Below are 20381 nucleotides of genomic sequence, written 5' to 3' on the forward strand. Positions count from 1 at the left end.
GGGGGCTCGTGGGGATCCTGGTTCCTGGGGAGAGGCCCCAAGCACCTGGTGGTGGGACGAGGGCTGGGGTGGGGAGTGGAAGTGGGAATGTGCAGGGGGGAGGGGGTTGCTCTGGCTGAGTGCGTGGGGAGCGGAGGGGATGGTGTCTTCTGCACCCTGACCTGCCCTGGTTGCAGGTGGGGGAAGAGAGGGGCAGAGAGGGCAGAGTAACGTGGGGAGCAGGTGCATGTCCATGCTTGGTGGTGATGATGGGGGGTGGGAGGCAAACCACGGGCCAGGCAGGGACTGGCTGCACAGATAGCTAACGGCGTAGGACATCTTGCAGCTGCCTGCGAACACTGACACATCACAACTGCTCGCCTGTAGACTCAGTGTTTGTCGCTGTACTTGGTTTGATGACTAGCTACCTGCAGGCTGGTTGACTGGCATCTGGGTGCCTGAGAAGACCCCCTCTCAGCAGCCTGCAGAGACAGTGGGCAGAAGTCCATTCACCCCTCTCTGAAGGGGGCTATTCAGTGGCCCCTAGGGCTGGCTCCTTGTTTCATGGGGAACCCAGCAGACTTCAAAGAGTGGGCAGAGGAAGCTGCAGGGGTCGGCAGGGCTCCCCCAGTCTTGACTCTGTCTCGAGAGCACCCAGAAGCAGCAATGATGACCCCAAATACAAATGGTTTCCTTACTGGCCACTCACATGCTGTCACCCACCCCAGGCAACCTGACCAGGTGCTCACTCCCAGAGCAATGAAAATGGAGCCCACATGCTCCAAGAGAGACACTGCTTCCTAGATGTTCAGCTTTTCCAGTTGACAGATCTTTTCAGGTAGGAGACCTTTTGTTTCCCCTGAGACAGGGCTCCTGTGCCAGCCCCGAGGACAAGCCTTTCACAGTCCCCTTGGCGTCAGCAGCCACTGTCCTCCCGTTCCCAGATCTGCCATTCTTCTAACCTTCAGCTGCACAGAGATGGGAGACGGTGGAAAAAAGGGCCTTTTATAACCAAATTATCTCTGTGCATTCATCTGCCATTATGTTAATGCATCATGAAGCCCGGCAGATGGTACAAAGTCAATTATGCTGGTGTTAAAATGGGAGAAATTGACCTTTTCAGGACTCACTTGGATTCCAGAGCAGAGTTTGCAAACTCAGGTTTCGGGACTGGCATGTGGGCAAAGACACACAGCACTTTGGAAGGGGAAAGGGATGGGTAAGTGTGGTCGCCAGACGCCTCTTGTACCTGCACATTTTCTCAAAGAGCCCGGCATAGCCATCACAGTTTGTCTTCTGGGTCCTCAGGATGTCGGTGAGTTTGAAGGCCTGGCGGTCCTTCTCCTGGGCAGCCTTGATGTCGTACTCTGGAGGGCAGAGGAGGAGGCCGTGAGGAATGAGGTCCTAAGAGGCCACTGAGGCTGGAACAGGGAGAGAAGGGGTCCACTGCCCGAGGCACCACCCCTTCACTTGACTGTGCTTTTAGCAGCATTTGGGCTGGCTTCCCTCAGGCCTGGGAGCAACCACTGTGGGCTGAATGGAAGCAGGGCCCCAGCCCAGGTGTGCTCTGGGAACTGTCTCCGCTTAGTGTAGGTGGTGAGCGGAAAAGCAAGTCACTGGCAGAAAGAGCTGCCTGGCTCTTTAGGTCTCTGAGGAAGCGCTGGGAGGGGAAGGGACCAAGACAGCACCCAGGGTGGCGGGCTCTACCCCCTTATCCCACCACCACTCAGCCCTGCAGGATGTTACAGTGAAGATGCTCGCTGTCCCTGCTGCAGATCCCCGAGGCCAGGGCCGCACACTGACGCACAGGCGCACACTGAGCTACCATTACAGCTGCCCCACATAGAGAAGAATGCTTTCCCACAGCCTGTCACTTCACTAACAAGAGAGCCTGAGGCCTGCGGTGAGGCCCTGCGGCAGGAATCACTGTGGCCACTGAGGGCACAAAGGGAGTGTGTGTGTGTGTGTGTGTGTGTGAGAGAGAGAGAGAGAGAGAGAGAGAGAGAGAGAGAGAGAGAGAGAGAGAGCAGTAAACAAAGTCTTACCAAATATTTTATTTCTTATCCTGCCCCCTTAAGGCTGAGGCTGAGCTGCTGGGGTTGGGGTGGGTGCAGGTGGCCCCTCCGCCCTGTGGTCAGACCCCCTACCTGTGTCAGGTGAGTTCATCCTTTAAGCTGCTTTGGGAAGACAAAGGAAAAGCCCAGTGGTAGCAGGTCAGGACAGCCCTCCTGGTCGTTATGTCATAGGGCAAACACTGGAACCACCACCTGGTTCCTCCATCAACTGCAAAGGGCAGCATCCAGGAAACCCTTAGCAACCACCTGTGGGGCTTCGCTTGACCTGCTCAGACTCCCAAGGCTGTCCTGTGAAGAGCTGTGGGCAGCTGCACCGGCCCAGGCCCTCTGAAGTGGCTCTGAGACTTAGGGACTGGGCTGAGACTGGTGCCTGGGTTTGCCAGTGTGGAATCGAGGAGCTGGGAGAGGACAGCCCACCCTTCTCAGCACTGATACTTTAAGCAACCTCTAGTGTTGCAATAACTTTTCAAATAGCTATGACTCCTTCCCAACTGATGGTCATCCTTTTTGAAGATGACCTTCTGTCCTGGGTTCTCATCTCTCTGGAGCAGGTTTACAAAAAAACCAGGACTGAGGGAAGGTGGCCACTGGGTGAAGGGCCTCAGCTCTGGCCACTGGCTGTGGGCAGAGTGGCATGTGGGACCCCCCACTCAATGACCCTTCATGGAGACTGTCAGCACACAGTGAGTTTTACTCTCCTTGGTTAGTCTTAGGTTATTCAATTCAGCCATCTAGGAACCCTCTCCTTCACCTTCCATCTCATTCCACACACACTGGTGAGTGAGTTGCAGAGATGCTTCCCTGGGATCAGAGGTCTGCAGGGAGTGGCATCACAGGTGGTCCTACCTATGTGGTGGCATATCCAGATCCAGATTGCGCGGACCCTCTCCAGGTCACTGTGGGCCTCCTGGAGCAAGTCGTTCACCAGCTCGTCCAGGCCACTCTTGACCGTCACCTGGGGAGTGGGAGAGGTGTACTGCGTCAGGGCCTGAGCAAGGGCTGTGGGGAGCCCAGCACCCTGCCAACTGCAGCCAGTGCTGCCTTTCCTCTGGGCAGAGAAGGAGGAGGACAGGTCCAGAGAGACAGAGCCTGAGCTGAGGGCAACCCTTGGTGTGGGGGCTGGACATGGTGGGTAGTGCTGACCAGCTGAATTGCTGGCCCTGGAGCCACCACATATTTTCTTTATAGATCCTGGGCCCAGCCCGGTGGGTATCTGAGTGGCTGTAGGAGTCCCTAGTCATGGTCAATACTACCCAAAGGAACCTACAGATTTAACACACTCCCTATAAAATTCCAACAGCCTTTTTTTTGCAGAAATGGAGAAGTCAATCCTCAAATTCATATAGAATTGCAAGGGGCCCAAAATAGCCAAAACGATTTTGAGAAAAGAATAAAGTTGGAGGACTCACATTTCTGGATTTCTACAAATTACTACAAAGCTACAATAATCAAAATAGTGTGGTACCAAAATAAGGATCATATCAACCAACGGATAGAATGGAGAGTCCAGAAATAAACTCATAATACGTCTATGGCTAACTGACTTTTGACAAGGGTACCAAGTCCATTCAATAGGGGGAAGAATAGTCTCTTTAACAAATGGTGCTGATTAGCTAGATAGCCACATGCAAAAGAATGAAGTTGGATCCCTACCTCACAACACACACAAAATTAACTCAAAAAGGATCAATGACCTAAACAAACGAACTTAAACTATAAATCTCTTAGAAGGAAACACAGGGATAAAGCATCATGACCTTGGATTTGGCAATGGATTCTTAGATATGATATCAAAAGCATGAGGTGCAAGAGAAAAAAATAGATTAATTGGGCTTCATAATAATAAAAAACTTCTGTGCATCAAAGGACATTATTAAGAAAGTGAAAAGATAGCTTATAGAATGGGAGAAAATATTTTCAGATCATACATCTGATAAGAGTTTAATATCCAGAATATATAAAGAACTCCTACAACTCAACAAGCAAAAGACAACCCAATTTAAAAATGGGCAGTAGACTGGAATATACATTTCTCCAAAGATATATAAATGGCCAATAAAGACATGAAAAGATACTCAACAACATTAGTTACTAGAGAAACGCAAATCAAAACCACAATGAGATACCACTTCACACCCACTAGGATGGCAATAATAAAAAAGATAGATAGGAATATGTGTTGACAAGAATATGGAGAAATTAGAACCCTTCTGCATCGCTGGTGGGAATATAAAATGGTGCAGCCACTGTGGAAAACATTTGGTGGTTCCTCAAAAAGTTAAACATAGAATTAACATATGATCCAGTAACTCCACTCCTAGCTATATGCACAAAAGAACTGAAGACAGGTACTCAACTAGATACTGTTCACAAATGTTCATTGTGGCATTATTCACAATAGCCAAAAGGTAGGAATAACCCAGGAGCCTATCACAGATGAATGGGTATACAAAATGTGATATATTCATACAGTGAAATATTATTCACCCACTAAAAGGAATGAAGTTCTGACGAACCTTGAAGACATGATGCTAAGTGAAATAATCTAGACCAAAAAAGGACACGTATTGCATGATTCCACTTATATGGAATATCGAGAATAGGTAAATGCATAGAGACAGGAAGCAAATTAGAGGTTATCGGGGGCTGAAAGGAAGGAGGATGAGGAGTTATTGCTCAATGGGTACAGAGTTTCTGATTTTGGAAGTAGAGAGTGGTGATTGCTGTATAACATTGGTAATGTAATTAATGCCACCGAGCTGTAATTACAAATGATTGAAATGGCAAATTTTACGTTATATATATTTTACCATACTTAAAAGAAAAGAAAGGAACAAATTCGGTTTTCTTGCAGGAGCCCTCAGGAGGAAACAGGGTTGGGGTTGCTAGAAAGGGGGCCCTGCTCGTATTCAATCTTTCTAGAGAAGCTGGGGCAACTGGGTGCTCAATTTTGCAATAGTCGCTCGTGCTGACCGTCCTCAGCCCCCTCTCTAGGGTACGCCCAGCCCTCTTCTCTCCTAGAACCATCCACTGCTCCCCTTGGAGCTCCAGGACCTATTCTGACCACAAGACTTGGGCCCCTTGTCTGTCGCCCCCTTACCCTGCTGTTCTCTGCCTCCCTTTCTTCCATGTCCAGCTCCAAAGCCACAGTCCTTGCCTTTGCCCATCTTCTGGGGTCTAGAGCAGTGCCCACCACATTGCAGGCCCACACTATGGCCTGGCTGGTTCCTGACTTAACCCCAGACTTCAGTTCTGTGGCTTCCGGTCCTTTGGACCCCCCACCCCGAACCCTACCTGGGCCTGGCTGGCTGCAGCTGAACACTGCTCTGTGGCTGCGTCCCTGGCCTCAGCTGGGCTTCTGGCACTGCTCTCTGAGACTGGCCAGCAACCTGTTCCTTCCCCTCTGGTTGTCATCACCACGTACTCCACCCTCCTCAGACTGTGGACACCCGCCTTCCCTTCGCTCATCTGGCCTCAGACTCAATGAGGCCCAGGAAGGACTCCTTACTGATGAGCCCTCCTTCCTGCTTCCACCCTTCCTCTCTCCCTCCTGCTCAGCCAGCTTCTCTGCCAGCCTTGGGTGCAGGCCTCCTGCCATTGCGGGGCCTGCTATTTCTCAGGCACTGCCCTCACTCACCTGTGTCATCACCTCCTTCCTTCCTGTCCTGGCTGTTCTATGCCCTCCTGTTTGTCGTGTCTCTTCAAAATGCCCCCAAATCTCCTTCTCAGGACTGCCCACATCTAGCCTCCCCTTCATTGCCAGGCGTCTGTGGGGCCTTCTCTCCACTCTCTCCTCCAGACTGAGGTGGCGCCAGGCTCTTTGGACCTCTCCCTCGCCCTCCCCAAGACCACACCCACACTATGGCTTCAGCTCTTAGCTTAATCTGATGGCTCCCGAGTCAGTGTTTCTGCCCAAACCTCTCCAGGCTGGATACGGCTCCAGGCTCGGCCATCCAGCTGCCAAGTGGTCATTTCCACTGGATGTGCCACAGGTACTAGAGGCAATCACCCCCAAACAAACTCATCATCCCCCAAGACTTGCTCCTTCTCCCTTGCTCCTTGAGGTGAGGAACTGCCCTGCCCTCCCTCTGTTACGCAGTCCGGCACCTGAGCGCTCCTCTCCCCGCCTTCGACTTCACACACACTGGGGATCCGGTCCTTCTCCCCTGCCTTCAGCTCGGTGCTGGCCTTCTGCTCCTCTCTGTGCTCAGTGTCCCCTGCTTAATCCAAGTCAGGCCTCCTCCTGCCAGGACAGCTGGCTGTGTCCCCACTGACGTCGTGGCCTCGGACCTGACTGTCTTGGTCCATTCTCCTCTCCATCCATTCACCAGCTCAACAAGCAAGTTTCCCACGTGCCCATCATGTGCTAACCACAGGGTGGTCTTTCTGACACTGTAGGCGATTGCCCTGCTCACTGGTCCAGCATGGCTCACTCTGATGTCAGCAGCAGGTCCAGCTCCTTGGTCCCTCTAATTAGACGCTCTGTGGTGAGGGTCCTGCTTGGCTCCCATGACCCAAGTGTGCCCCTAGTGCCTCAGCTCTTGTAGTTGCCCCTCTGTCCCCCCACCCCAGATGTGCCCGGCCCAGAGGTGTGAGCTCAGCAGCCCACATGCTCCAGGAGTGAGCATGGCGGCAGCCACAGTGGGTGCTGGCCATTTGTCCCCATCATCTTGCTCCCATCTTTCCTGGGCTGGGGCTGTTATGGATCAGCAGTGGCAATGCCACATGGGCGGGGGAAGGCAGGATAGGGCTGGCTGAAAGGGTGTGCAGCCTGGGGTGGAGGAGTTAGGACTGTGCATTGGGTGGGGGATGGAATGGCCTGTGGTCCTGGGCAGGGGCCTGCTGCCTTGGGCCTGCCGTCCCTCATCCACATGCTGTGAAAGGCACTCTGGGCCACCCATGCAAGGGACTCAGGATGCATTCAGGCGGGGCCTGGGGAGACGCTGTACTACCCTGGCTCAGGGAACTCTGAGCTACCTGGTGGGGCCTAGAGGCAGAGGGGCCGGCTCTCCTACCTGCGAGGCATAGGTGTCCAGTTTCTCAAACTGCCGCAGGTCCAGGGGCATGGATTTCAGGCTGGACCGATCCCATGGGTATGCTGGAAACACAGGGAGGCTAGGTCAGCTGCTGCAACCTGCTGCCAAGGGCTGCCAGGCTCAGGCCTCCCTGTCTTTTTGAGGAGCTATGACCGCGCAACCTTCAACATGATTCCCAGAGCCTCAAACTCTGCTCCTAAGAACTGTCTCTCCTAGCAGGATTCCTTGGTCAAATTCGTTTGGGGACTATGGCAATTCCTCTAGTCCCCTTGGAGACTCACAGGGAACATAAACTTATTTGTAGACCCTGTGAAACCAGTACTAAAGAAAGAATTTCACCCCAGTTAACTCAGCAGTGCCCATATAGATTGATGACGAAATCCCTTTCCCCCCACCATTTAGTTTTCTGTAGATTCCCTGCTAACTTTTCCAGGAATGAGTGCTCTTTGGGAAGTGTCCAGGCAATGCTGCTAGCTCCTGATAGGCTCGAGGAGGGAGGGTTTGTGCCATGGCCATGATCCTGGGGTGGAGGTGCTGCAGAGCATTCTGGGTGTGGGAAGAGGGCATGGTGGACGGAGCCAGGCCATCTGGGTCTCAGTAGGGTAAGGTGGGTTCGGCACCCAGACAGGCTTTCTCCCTTGTCCCTGATCAGCGAGAGAGTGGAGCATCCCAAGAAAGCCAAGTGTTCTGACAACAGGCACCCAAAGTACTGTGGGGAGGCTGCTGAGGGAGACTGCACCCCAGAATCACTCATCTTTGTCCAGCTTTTTTCATAGAAAGCCTGGACACAGGACAGGCCCAGTCTGCTGCTGCAGGGCTAATGGACCAGTGGTCAGACCTACTGACGGATGGGCAGCAAACCCCTATCTCAGCCCAGAAGAGATTCTGGGCTCTGGCAGGGCCCTTGATATTCAAGCCCCCCTGAGCCAAGCTGACCCAAATTAGGCAAGCTGGATGGGAGGACAGGGAGTGGGTGAGAGGAGGATGGGGCCACAGGGGCATTGATCCCTGACTCACATGGACCCACCCAACACTCAGCCTGCCATCTCAGGAGCCTTTTGGGGGAGTGAGGGGTGCTGGTGGGGCCCCAGGGTGCAGCAGCAAGCCTGGGGAGAGTAAAGTGATGCGGGAAAGTGCCTAGTGGTGCCACAGAAGGCCTGGTTCTAGTTGGGACCCGACCTCCACCTCCCTGGGGGTGCTGGACTCAGCCACTCGGCCTCAGGCACATCTATACGGGGCACCTGGGAGAATGAATGAGATGACGGTTCATGTGGTAAGGTCAGCGTTCCTCTGTTCCCTGTAGTGTGCAGAATGGAGGTTTTCAGCCAATAAGTGCAGGAGCAGGGCTCTGAAGCCTCTGTGCCAGTGCATTTGCCCACATCCCGCGAGGGTTGTGAGAGTTCCCTACCTTGGTGCTACAGACCCAAGAGATGTGGTGAAAAGGTGGGGAGGGTGTGTCACCACCAGCTCTGGGCTGAGCTGCTCCATGACCCACACTGCGCCAGGAATGGATGAGGGCTAATGCCAGTTGGTTAGGGAGATAGTCAAGTTTAGCCATCAGGAGCTGGTCACATGGCTCCTTCTGCATTTCCCTACTGCTCTAAGGTCCCTTCCTTTTAGGATCCAGGCCTTCTTCCTTCTCAGCCCCAGGCTGGATTTGGCACCTTCCCCAAGGCCACCTCACACTGCTCCCTTGCTCCCTGCTGCCACATGGCAGCAGCCCCTGGGGGGTTTGGTCCTTTTGGCCTGAAGCCTCTGACTGGGTTCTCACCATGTCATATGTTCTGACATATCCAGGATCTGAAGGCTGTTCTTCTCCTAAGAGGGGACAGGGTGTGTGGTGGGCAGGGAGCTGTGCAAACCCTACCTGGGGTCTCACCAGCAATGTAGCATTTTCTTTCTTCATTTTCTTCTCCTTCTGCAATGACTAAGACATTTCCTGGACCCCCCGCCGCCTGCAGCCCTACATTAGAGCTCCCTTGAAACCCAGCACCATCGTGGCCTCCCCTCTGCTGCCGAAGCCGGGACTGATTGTCTTCCATTGCTTAGGTCACCATCAGTCCCTATCTTGCGTGGTCTGAGGGCAGCCCTGGCCCAGGAGGGCACAGAGACAGGGTGGCAGGCCCTCCTGAGCATCCCCACTTCTCAGTGCCCTCTCCCTTCACAGATCTGGCTCCTGCCACTCTTTGACAAGGGCCATCAGGGTGACCTAAGTGGATATGAAGGGGACTTACATATTGAACAATTTCCACTCAGTACAGATCTGCAAATGAGGTCACCCTACTCCCATTTAGAAGAAAGATGGCATTTCTAAAATGGGTCTGAAAACCCTATTACTAGTTCTACCTTTTCTTGGTTCCACTTTACAATATCTAAACATTAAAAATACCCAGAATGATTTATGCCTCATTAAATTTACCTTCTGAGCAGATTATGTAAGATCCAAATACGGTTTTCCACAAATACATTTAAAATGCCAGTGACATTAACTAAATTATTCTAAATTTAAAGTAAAACAATGGGAAGAAATGCCAAGCTGTACCAAACCTTAGATGCCATGTCATCTACCAAGGGAGAAACTGAGGCCCAGGGAAGGTGAGTGAAGAACAAAAGCAGGGTTCAAACCCAGGCCATCTATCAGCCCTTTCAGGGTTTCTTCCTCTGCCCCACTCTGCTTATTCACACGCCACCTACTTTATGGACGCTTAGACTTCATTTAATGTTAACATAATGCTGGATTCTGCTTTTAATATGTTTCCCGTAATGGACTGCCTTGTTATTGGTGGGGTTTCTGCTTGAACTTCAGGTTCATAGCTGGTGAAGGAGCTGCCCCTCGCGTCCATGGCAGACACTGCTAGTCAGTCACGATACTCCTCTCCCCTGAGCCCAGAGGTGGTCCCAGACTCTCAGCACAGTGCCCTAGGGAGCCATTTTCAATTGACTGGCATTTCCCCGTGAGGCTAAACCAATTCCCCGTTTCACAGAATGGCCCCTGAGAAGGCCCTGCAACTTACCGTGGGCATCTTTCCCTCCAGGCTGCCGGGGTCTTGTGTTTCCATTTTTATCACCTTGTAAACCTACAATATCCCAAAGGTCAGAAGTAGAGACACTTCAGAAGAAATAGAAATGCAAGCACAGATGATTCTCTGGGTGGGGGTCCTTGCTGCTAACCCACTCTCCTTCTCACAGCCTTCTTATTTCTATCCCCTGGACTCTGGAATTGCTCTGGCTGCTGGAATTGCACTGAACTTCCTGGTGGGGCAAAGGGAACCAGGGATGCATGACAAGAAAGATACCTACAGTCTGTGAGCCGAGGTAGCATTTCCTCCGACAGCAACACTTTAGATTATTCAGTGGGTCTGCCTGGAGCCGGCTGCTCCTGCCCTTCCCTACATTCTCCTGCCATCTTGGAACACAGCTGGGGATGCTAAGAGCACCAGTGAATTCGTACCAGAGAATTCACTGGACAAGAGAATCCCAGAACAAGAACTGACCATGGACAGATATGGAAGGGGGGCGAGGGGAAGGTGGTTTGTATGGAGCTGAAACCCAGGTCAAGTAATTATTAAACTATTCCTTGGGAATGTTCAAGGGCAATCAAATCCTATAAATCCAGGACTGTTCAGGCAGAATGGTCGCCAATAGCTATTTGACTCCATGGGCAGCAGGAGAGGAACTCTTCCTGCTGATTTGAAACCAGGTCAGGAAGATGTGGGTCCCTGATGAAACCAGGAGAGCTGGGGTTGGGGTGCCAAAGCAGGTTGTTTTATGCACTTGAAGCCCACTGTAGGTTGTAAATATAACAATGAAAGGTTGCAATGCATGTAGGCCATTCTGAGACACAACGGACCTTTTCTTTCTTGCACCTATATTTTGTTTTCATCTACATTCTTTGGTAGAGTAATGGGGGTTTAGAATAGTAGCTAGTATTTATTGTGTACTCACTACACCTGGCTTATGCTTTATACTGACTATCTCATTTAACTTCATAAAAATCCTATGAGGGACACTGAATTATTTCCCTCCTTTTATAGATGACAGAACTGAGTTTAAAAAAAGGATTAAGACCCTTGCCCAAGACACTCACAGAACTGAGATCTGAATCTAGGCAGTTGACTCCTAGGGCCTGTCTCCTCTACACCTGATTGCCCTCCTGAGAGCCTGACTGCTGAGGGCTGCAGGACCAGGCGGCCATGGAGGGCCTGCCTTGGCTTACTGAGTGTACACTGCCCACTCAGTCTTGGCTGTTCTGCAGCCTCCGTTCCCTGACTGGCACTTGCCCAGGCCCCTATTTAGCCACAAGATGGAGAGATGCAGGGAAAGGACCCAGAAGGGAATGGAGGAGACAGCAGGGCCCTGGGTCGGGGCTTGTGCCCTGCACTGAAGGCAGCCAACTCTGGTGGGTAAGAGCACAGGCCTCAGTCAGACCTGGGGTCTGACCCTCTTCCTAGTTGGTCACTTAGGCAGTTACTTCACCTTTGTGAGCCTCACTTTGCTGATCTAAAAAGTGGGGGTAATAACGGTATGTGTCAAAAGGTTAAAAAGTTAATAAATGTAAAGAACTTAGCATTGTGCATACTACTTTTTAGGCAGTCAATAAATAGTATCTAAAAACAACAACAATACTCTTATGATGAAATTCATCTTTAGCTAAATGCTTTGTGTTACCCACGCCTAATTGCAGACACTCAAGAATAGTGGTTATTGGGTATGGATAAGAAAGAGAACCCCCAGCATGAGCTGTCATGCCTTTGCTTCTTACCAGTGTGGAGGTCCAGGTCACTCCTCTCCTCATCCCAGAAGACGCCCTGGCTGGGCTCTGGCCCATTGAGTTGCCCTCAATCCTCCCTGCCAGCCCTCCACACATGAGCAGCCCTGTACGTACGTTTAGCCAAGGAGAACTTCTTGAGTAGCTGGGGCATGGTGTCTTGAGGGTGGACCTCCACAGTTAGCTGTGTCCCTGCAAAGGAATAGGAGGCGACATCCTCAGCCTGATTCTGCTAGGAAAGGATACAATGTCTCACGACAGATGTTTGAACAACAAAACACAATTGGTTTTATAGCTTTCTTTTGAATACACAAGTAATTCTTTTTTGAAAAAGCAAAGAGAAAAAAGCAAGCAGACAGTGAGTTCCCAGATCCGGCCAGACTGAGTAAGCATATTCTATCTTGTCTTGCTCACTGAATGCAACTATAAATATTGGAAAGAATGCATGGGGCAATTATTTGAGGACTATGGAAGTGATAGAAGGCAAATTGGGGAAGAAGATTAGAATATAAAGCGTCTCCAAATTGGCAATGAGTTTACTATTCCCCTCCCTCTATGGTATTACCTAGATTGAACTCAAAGGCAGCCCCAAACCCAGAAGTGCACAATGGATGCAGAGAAAAAGTGCTCCCAGAGAATTCAGTGAACTTGAAGATTGATCACTAGAAAGCAACCAATATGAAGAACAGGAAGAAAGAGTGAACAGAGCCTCAGAGACCTGTGGGACAATATCTAAAGGTCTAACATTCATGTCATTGAGATCCTAGAAGGAGAGGAAAAATAGTATGGTGCAGAAAAAATATTTGAAGAAATAATGGAAGAGTAATCAATGAAATCGAAAGCTGGTTCTTTGAAAAGATCAGTAAAATTAATAAATCTTTAACCAGATTGACAAAAAAAAAAAAAAAAAGAAAGAGAAAAGAAGACACAAGACATAAATCAGAAATCAAGATACCAATATCAGGAATGACATGGGTGATATCACTACAGACCCCATATGTATTAAAACAACAATAAGGAACAACAATGATGAAATTCATCTTTAGCTAAATGCTAAACAATAAGGAAATACAAACAAATCTACGTACATAAATTCTACAACTTACATGAAATAGACCAATTCCTTGAGAGCTACAAACTACTAAAACTCACCAAAGAAAATCTGAATGTTCCTATATCTATTTTTAAAATTAAATTTTTAGTTCAAAATCATTCAAAAACATACAAATGCCAGGAAAATTATAACAAACATTTAAAAAGAAATAACACCATTTTCTTCACAAGATACTTTAGAAAACAGAAGAGTAGTGAATAATTCATACCCGTTTTATGAGGCCAGCATTAATCTGATACTAAAACCAGACAAAGATAGTATAAGAAAAGAACACTATAGATTACAATTTCTTATGAACACAAAAATCCTCAACAAAATATTAGAAATTTAGTAAAAGAAAATTTAGTAAAATAAATATAGTAAAAAAAAAATACACCACAACTGAGTGTGGTTTATCTTGGGAATGCAAAGCTGGTTCAATATTTGACAACCAGTGAATGTAATTTACCATATTAGCAGGCCAAAGAAGAAAATCCCATGATAATATCAACTGAAGCAGGAAAAGGCATTTGACAAAATTTAGTATGATAAAACCTCTCAACAAACTAGGAATAGAAGGAAAACTCCTTAATCTGAAGTAAGGCATCTACCAAAATTCTACAGCTAACAGCATGCTAGCATGGTGAAAACGAAATTCTTCCCCTCTGAGATTGGTAACAAGGCATGGACGTCTACTCTTACTGCTCCTAATAAACACAGTACTGTACTGGAAGTCCTACCCAGTGCAATAAAAGAAATAAAAGTCACATAGATTGGAAAGGAAGAAATAAAATTTTCCTTATTCACAGATGACATATCTACATGGAAAATCCCAAGTAATCTGCAAAAAAGACCCTAGAACTAATAAGTTTAGCATGGTCACAGGATACAAGATCAGCACTTCCCAAATTAATTATATACGTATTGGCAATTAGTAATCAGAAATCAAATTTTAAAATTAATATTTCCTGTAGCTCCAAAAATTGAAATACTTAAGTATAAATCTGAAACAAATGTGCAGAAACTATATGTTATAACCTACAAAAACAAAGGATCATCCAAGAATACTATGAAGGACTATATGCCACCAAATTCAATAACCTAGAAGAAATGGACAAGTTCTTAGAAACATATAGCCTTCTTAGGCTGAACCATGAAGAACTGGAAAATCTAAACAGACCGATCACCAGTAAGGAAATTGAATCAGTCATCCAATACCTTCCCAAAAGCAAAAGTCCGGGACCAGATGGCTTCACTAGTGAATTCTACCAAACTTTCAAAGAAGATATAATACCTGTCCTAGTCAAACTCTTTCAAAAAATTGAAGAAGAGACAGTACTCCCTAACTCATTTTATGAGGCCAACATTACCCTGATACCAAAACCTCGTAAGGACAACACAAAAAAAGAAAACTACAGACCAATATCTCTGATGAATACAGATGCAAAAATCCTAAACAAAATTCTATCAAATCGAATGCAACAATGCATTAAAAAGATTATTCATCATGACAGAGTGGGGTTCATCCCAGGGGCACAAAGATGGTTCAACATATGCAAATCCATCAATGTGATACATCACATAAACAAAATAAAGGACAAAAACCATATGATTATATCAATTGATGCAGAAAACGCATTTGACAAGATACAACATCCATTTATGATTAAAACACTTAATAAAATAGGTATAGAAGGAAAATCCCTTAACATAATAAAGGCCATATATGACAAACCCTCAGCTAATCTCATAATTAATGGTGAAAAACTGAAGCCCTTTGCTCTACGTTCAGGAACATGACAGGGCTGTCCTCTATCACCTCTGCTTTTCAACGTAGTGTTGGAAGTCCTTGCCAGAGCAATCAGGCAAGAGAAAGAAATAAAAGGCATCCAAATTGGGAATGAAGAAGTTAAATTGTCACTCTTTGTAGATGACATGATGCTATATATAGAAAACCCTAAAGACTCCACCAAAAAGCTCTTAGAAACAATCAACGAATACAGTAAAGTTGCCGGCTACAAAATCAACGTACAAAAGTCCATTGCATTCCTAAATACTTACAATGAAATCTCAGAAAAAGAAATAAAAAAACACAATTCCTTTGGCAATTGCAGCAAAAAGAATAAAATACCTAGGAATAAACATAACCAAGGATGTGAAAGACCTATATGCTGAAAACTATAAGACATTTTAAAAAGAAATTGAAGAAGACACAAAGAAATGGAAAGACATTCCGTGTTCATGGACTGGAAGAATCAACATAGTTAAAATTGCCATATTACCCAAAGCGATATACAGATTTAATGCAATCCTCATCAAAATCCCAATGGCATTTTTTAAAAGAAATAGAACAAAAAATCATCAGATTTGTTTGGAACCACAAAAGACCCCGAATAGCCAAAGCAATATTAAGAAAAAAAACAATACTGGAGGTATCACACTCCCTGACTTTAGCTTGTACTACAGGGCTACAATAATCAAAACAGCATGGTATTGGCAGAAAAACAGACACGTAGACCAATGGAATAGAATTGAGAACCCAGAAATAAAACCACATAAATATGAACAGATAATTCTTGACAAAGAAGCCAAAAACATACAATGGAGAAAAGATAGCCTCCTCAATAAATGGTGCTGGCAGAATTGGAAAGCCACGTGCAAAAAAATGAAACTGGACTGCTATCTGTCACCATGTACCAAAATTAATTCAAAATGGATCAAAGACTTAAGCATAAGACCTGAAACAATAAACTGCATAAAAGAAAACATAGGTACTAAACTTATGGACCTTGGGTTCAAAGAGCATTTTATGAATTTGACTCCAAAGGCAAGGGAAGTAAAAGCTAAAATAAATGAATGGGACTATATCAAACTTAAAAACTTCTGCACAGCAAAAGAAACCATCGACAAAATAAAGAAGCAACCAACTGAATGGGAGAAGATTTTTGCAAACAGTGCCTCCGATAAGGGCCTAATATCCAAAATATACAAGGAACTCATGCAACTCAACAACAAAAAAACAAACAACTCAATTGAAAAATGGGCAGAGGACCTGAAGAGACATTTCTCCAAAGAGGACATACAAATGGCAAATAGACATGAAAAAATGCTCAACATCACTAATCATCAGTGAAATGCAAATAAAAACCACAATGAGAGATCACCTCACCCCAGTCAGAATGGCTATCATCAACAAGACAAATAGTAACAAGTGTTGGAGAAGCTGTGGAGAAAAAGGAACCCTCATACACTGTTGGTGGGAATGCAGATTGGTGCAGCCGCTATGGAAGGCAGTGTGGAGGTTCCTCAAAAAATTACAAATAGAATTACTCTATGACCCAGCAATCCCTCTCCTGGGTATCTACCCAAAAAATCTGAAAACATTTATACATAAAGACAGGTGTCCTCCAATATTCATTGCAGCTTTATTTACAGTGGCCAAGACATGGAAACAACCAAAATGTCCTTCGATAGATGAATGGATAAAGAAGTTGGACTATTTGTGAGAACATGGATGGATCTTGAGATTATAATACTAAGCGAAATAAGTCAGACAGAAAAAGCAGAGAACCATATTATTTCACTGATATTGGTATATAAACCAAAAACAACAAAAGAACAAGACAAACAAATGAGAAACAAAAACTCATAGACACAGACAATAGTTTAGTGGTTACCAGAGGGTAAAGGGGTAGGGGGGTGGTAGATGAGGGTAAGGGGATCAAATATATGGTGATGGAAGGAGAACTGACCCTGGGTGGTGAACACACAATGGAATTTATAGATGGTGTAATACAGAATTGTACACCTGAAATCTATGTAACTTTACTAACAATTGTCACCCCAATATACTTTAATTAAAAAATAAGAAAAACCTACAAAAAAACCCTACAAAATATGATCAAACAAATTAAAAAAGACAGATAAATCGGGAGAACATTGCCAAGTGGCCAGCTCCTTAAATTGAGCTATAGATTTAATGAAATTTTAATCAAACTCCTTGGAGATTGTAGATATAGGCAAGATGATTCTAAAGTTTAGATGGAAAGTTACAGCAACTAGAGTAGCCAAACCAATTTTGAAAAACAAAAAGTCGGAGGACTCCAACTATCTGGTTTTAAGATATACTAAAAGCTACAGTAATCACGACAGTGTGGTATTGGCAAAGGGATAGAGACATAGATCAACAGAGCATAATAAAGAGTTAAGAAATAGGCCCACGCAAATATGGCAATTTGATTTTTTTACAAAAGTGCAAAGACAATCCAACTAGAAAATGGGTAAAAGAACAGATATTTCACCAAAAAAAAAAAAAGGTGGAAAATAAGCACATGCAAAGACATTCAACATGATTAGCTACTAGAATGTGTAAAACCATAATGAGATATCGAACCTATTAGACGAGCAATAATAAAAAAATAGTGATAATACTATATGCTGATAATATTGTGGAGAAACTGGATCTCTTGTACATTGCTGGTGGTATTGTAAAATGGAACTGCCACTATGGAAAATAGTTTGGCAGTTTCTTATAAAACAAAACATAATAGATAACAAATGACCCAACGATTGCACTCTTGGAGAGAAATAGAACTGTATATGTTCACACAAAAACCTATACACAAATGTTTACAGAAGCTCTATTCATAATCACCTCAAACTGGAAACAACCTAAATGTCCTTCAATGGGTGAATGGATAAACGCCCTGTGGTACATCCATATCAAGAAATACTTCTCAACGATACAAAGAAACTCTTAGGAGGGATGGGAGGATGTGACTACAAAGAGTCGCACAAGAGATATTTTGGGGTGACAGAACTTCTCTGTACTCTGTAGTGGTGGTTACATAAATGTATGCATACTCGTAGATCGCCAATGCACTCCCTGACGTTTGATTTTTATCCATCCTTTAGCAGCAAAGACTTCCTGTGTGTCTTCCTGTGATGCCTGAGGCCTGGGCCTGTTCTCCTTTTTCTTTTCACTGTCCACCTGAAGCATTCTGAGGTGTTTTCCAAAGGGGATACCAAGCTGTACTTACCTGCAAAATGCCTTGTGAAAAAAATGAATTGAGAAACATGCCCACTCTCTCCCCTTTTGTAAGACGAAATGCACAATGCTCTGAGAAGTCCTGCAGCAAAGAAGCCTATCTGACCCAGTATTATTTCGTCAAACACAAGTTGGAAAATGCTAGACTGGAACAATCTCCAGTAGCTTAGAGAAGCTGCAAAACTGAACAACTTGTTGGTTTAGGGTTCAACAACCAACCTCTTCCCCAAACTTCTTTTAACATCCAGGAATTTCCAGCCACTCCTAATTCAGCCATATCTCTTTGTCAAAGAATTAGGGAGCTGACAAACAAACTATTGTTAAAGCCTTTCCAAGGGTGGGTGTTGAGGCAGTCTCACGTGCTGAAGGCAGCCCTGGACACGAAGCTCCACCCCTCACTATATCTAATCCCTTCTCTCCTTCCTCTTCTCTCTCCCCTGTTGGACAGGAACTGATGTCTAATATTCTCCTGAGCCCCACTTCCTGGCCTCCCTCAGTGGGGTGCTGCTGACCAGTACTCTCTTGAGGAAAACAGCATGGCTCCTGGCCTCGCTGATCTGTGTGAGAGTGTGATCCCACTCTCATTTCCGGGTGTGTAAGGGCACTTCTGGGCGGCTTCTGTACCCCAGGAACTGGGTCTGGGCCTGCTGTTCCCAGGTGAGCAGCTTTCACAGTGTCGTCCCATGCTTCTTAAAGGTGTGAGTGACGTGGTAAGTTGGCTGACCATAGCATGCCTGTATCAAATAACACTCTTAATTTAAGGGAAAAAATTAATTTGACCAATCTCCAATGACAGGGGAGGAACATCACTTGGAGAAAATTTAAAATAAGACCTAAACCCTAAGTACCGACACCATTATGTCAATCTTAACAGTCATGATCAAACCCAAGGGAGACGCTTCCTGGGACTTTAGGTCACCTGGCTGTCTCTCTCACCGGTACCCAGTTCTACCGCTTGTCACCTGCATTCAGCGTGTGAGACTACCTCAACACCCACCCTTGGAAAGGCTTTAACAGTCGTTTGTTTTTCAGCTCCCTAATTCTTTGACAAAGAGATACGGCTGTATTGGGAATGGTTGGAAGTTCCTGGATGTTTCTGAATAACATTTCCGAAGCTGCGGTTCTGTCTGTCTCAGTGAACGTGAATCACTGATTATTTTCTGCTAACCCTAAGAAGTGGCTCCTAGGCCTTTCCCCCAGATGCTATTGGCTCTGCTTCCTTTTTTCTACCCTCTCAGTAATGGAGATGTGGAAGGTGAGCCCAAGCATGTCCCTGGTGTACTGCCTTGGTTTGCCTCTTACCCAGTCAGGAGAGATTGCCCACCTGACAGCTTCTCTCTGCAGGTTTGACTCAGGATTTGTCTAAAGGTCTAATTTGCTCAGAATGCCTAGTGCAGGGATGGCAAACAGATTTTGTGGTGCTCATTAACTCTGACTGATTGGAAGTGGCTGCCTGGAGCATTAATCAATTAACAAAGACTGTCAGGCATGGGTGTGTACGAATGTGAGTGTACACACACAAGTGTGTGTAGGGAAGGAGGGATTCATATCAGGTATCTGCCATCACGACTTAAGATCTTCTTTAACTCTTTTCATAACTGGCTGTTACATTTACAACCTTGATTCTTGGCCTTGGACTATTTTCCTGTGGTAGCTGAGCACCAGGAAACCTCAGCTAAAGCATTTGTAATTTAAAAAACATCCTTAAACAGACTCTGGCTAGTTTTCTGCTCAGGGTGCAGTAGACATATTTAGTGCAGGACGTGGTGAGCTCTGACATCCTAGGAAGAGCATGTTGGATGATGATGGGACAGTCCAGCCCTGTAGATGGCTCACGGGGTTCTGCTGGACACAGTATGAAAGCCTCACTCAGCAGCTCTAGTTATGAGATGACAACTGAGTGTGCCAGAGCTCAGGGCTGAAACCCTTGGGGCACCAGCCAGGATGTGTGATGAAGGGTGTCTCTTGCAACCTTAACTGACCCGGCTTCCACTGAGCTCTTGAAAACACAGGGGCATTCACGATTCTTTCTGCAGAGTGGAGCTCCATGCGGTTGTCCCAGGTCTGGAAACGTGGCAGTTTGACCTATGCATGTGTGATCAAAGAAGGCATAAAGTGTCTGCGTGGGGATAAGTGTGGAGGACTTGGAAGGATGGAAGCCTCAACAGAAAACTGCTTAAGAATAACTTTCGAGGCCTGAAGTCTAGGGAGCATTTTCCTCTCGTTCAATCCACACACCCATTACAGATTCTTCTGAAGCCCCTTTCCACATGAAGATCCAAGATTCTAACAATCTTTTGTTGCCTATTGTATCAAGTCTACCACTGAATGACAAGGTGAGGAGGAGAGGAAAAAGCTCAACCATTCTGAACGACAAGTTCTG

General features: G+C 46.3%; 1 protein-coding gene across 2 annotated transcripts in view; it reads right to left on the minus strand.

Annotated features, from left to right (window-relative positions):
• Window positions 1-20381, minus strand: part of KY (kyphoscoliosis peptidase) — a 47188-nt gene that overhangs the window by 16708 nt on the left and 10099 nt on the right. For both annotated transcript variants that reach the window (XM_019748076.2, XM_019748083.2), the window contains 5 exons: window positions 11976-12050; window positions 10105-10167; window positions 7070-7152; window positions 2901-3009; window positions 1229-1346 (listed from right to left, as the gene is read on the minus strand). In XM_019748076.2, the coding sequence (XP_019603635.2) occupies window positions 1229-1346; window positions 2901-3009; window positions 7070-7152; window positions 10105-10167; window positions 11976-12050 (448 nt within the window). The remainder of the gene's footprint in view (window positions 1-1228; window positions 1347-2900; window positions 3010-7069; window positions 7153-10104; window positions 10168-11975; window positions 12051-20381) is intronic.

This window comes from Rhinolophus sinicus, linkage group LG10, assembly GCF_036562045.2.
Source record: "Rhinolophus sinicus isolate RSC01 linkage group LG10, ASM3656204v1, whole genome shotgun sequence".
Lineage (NCBI taxonomy): Eukaryota > Metazoa > Chordata > Mammalia > Chiroptera > Rhinolophidae > Rhinolophus > Rhinolophus sinicus.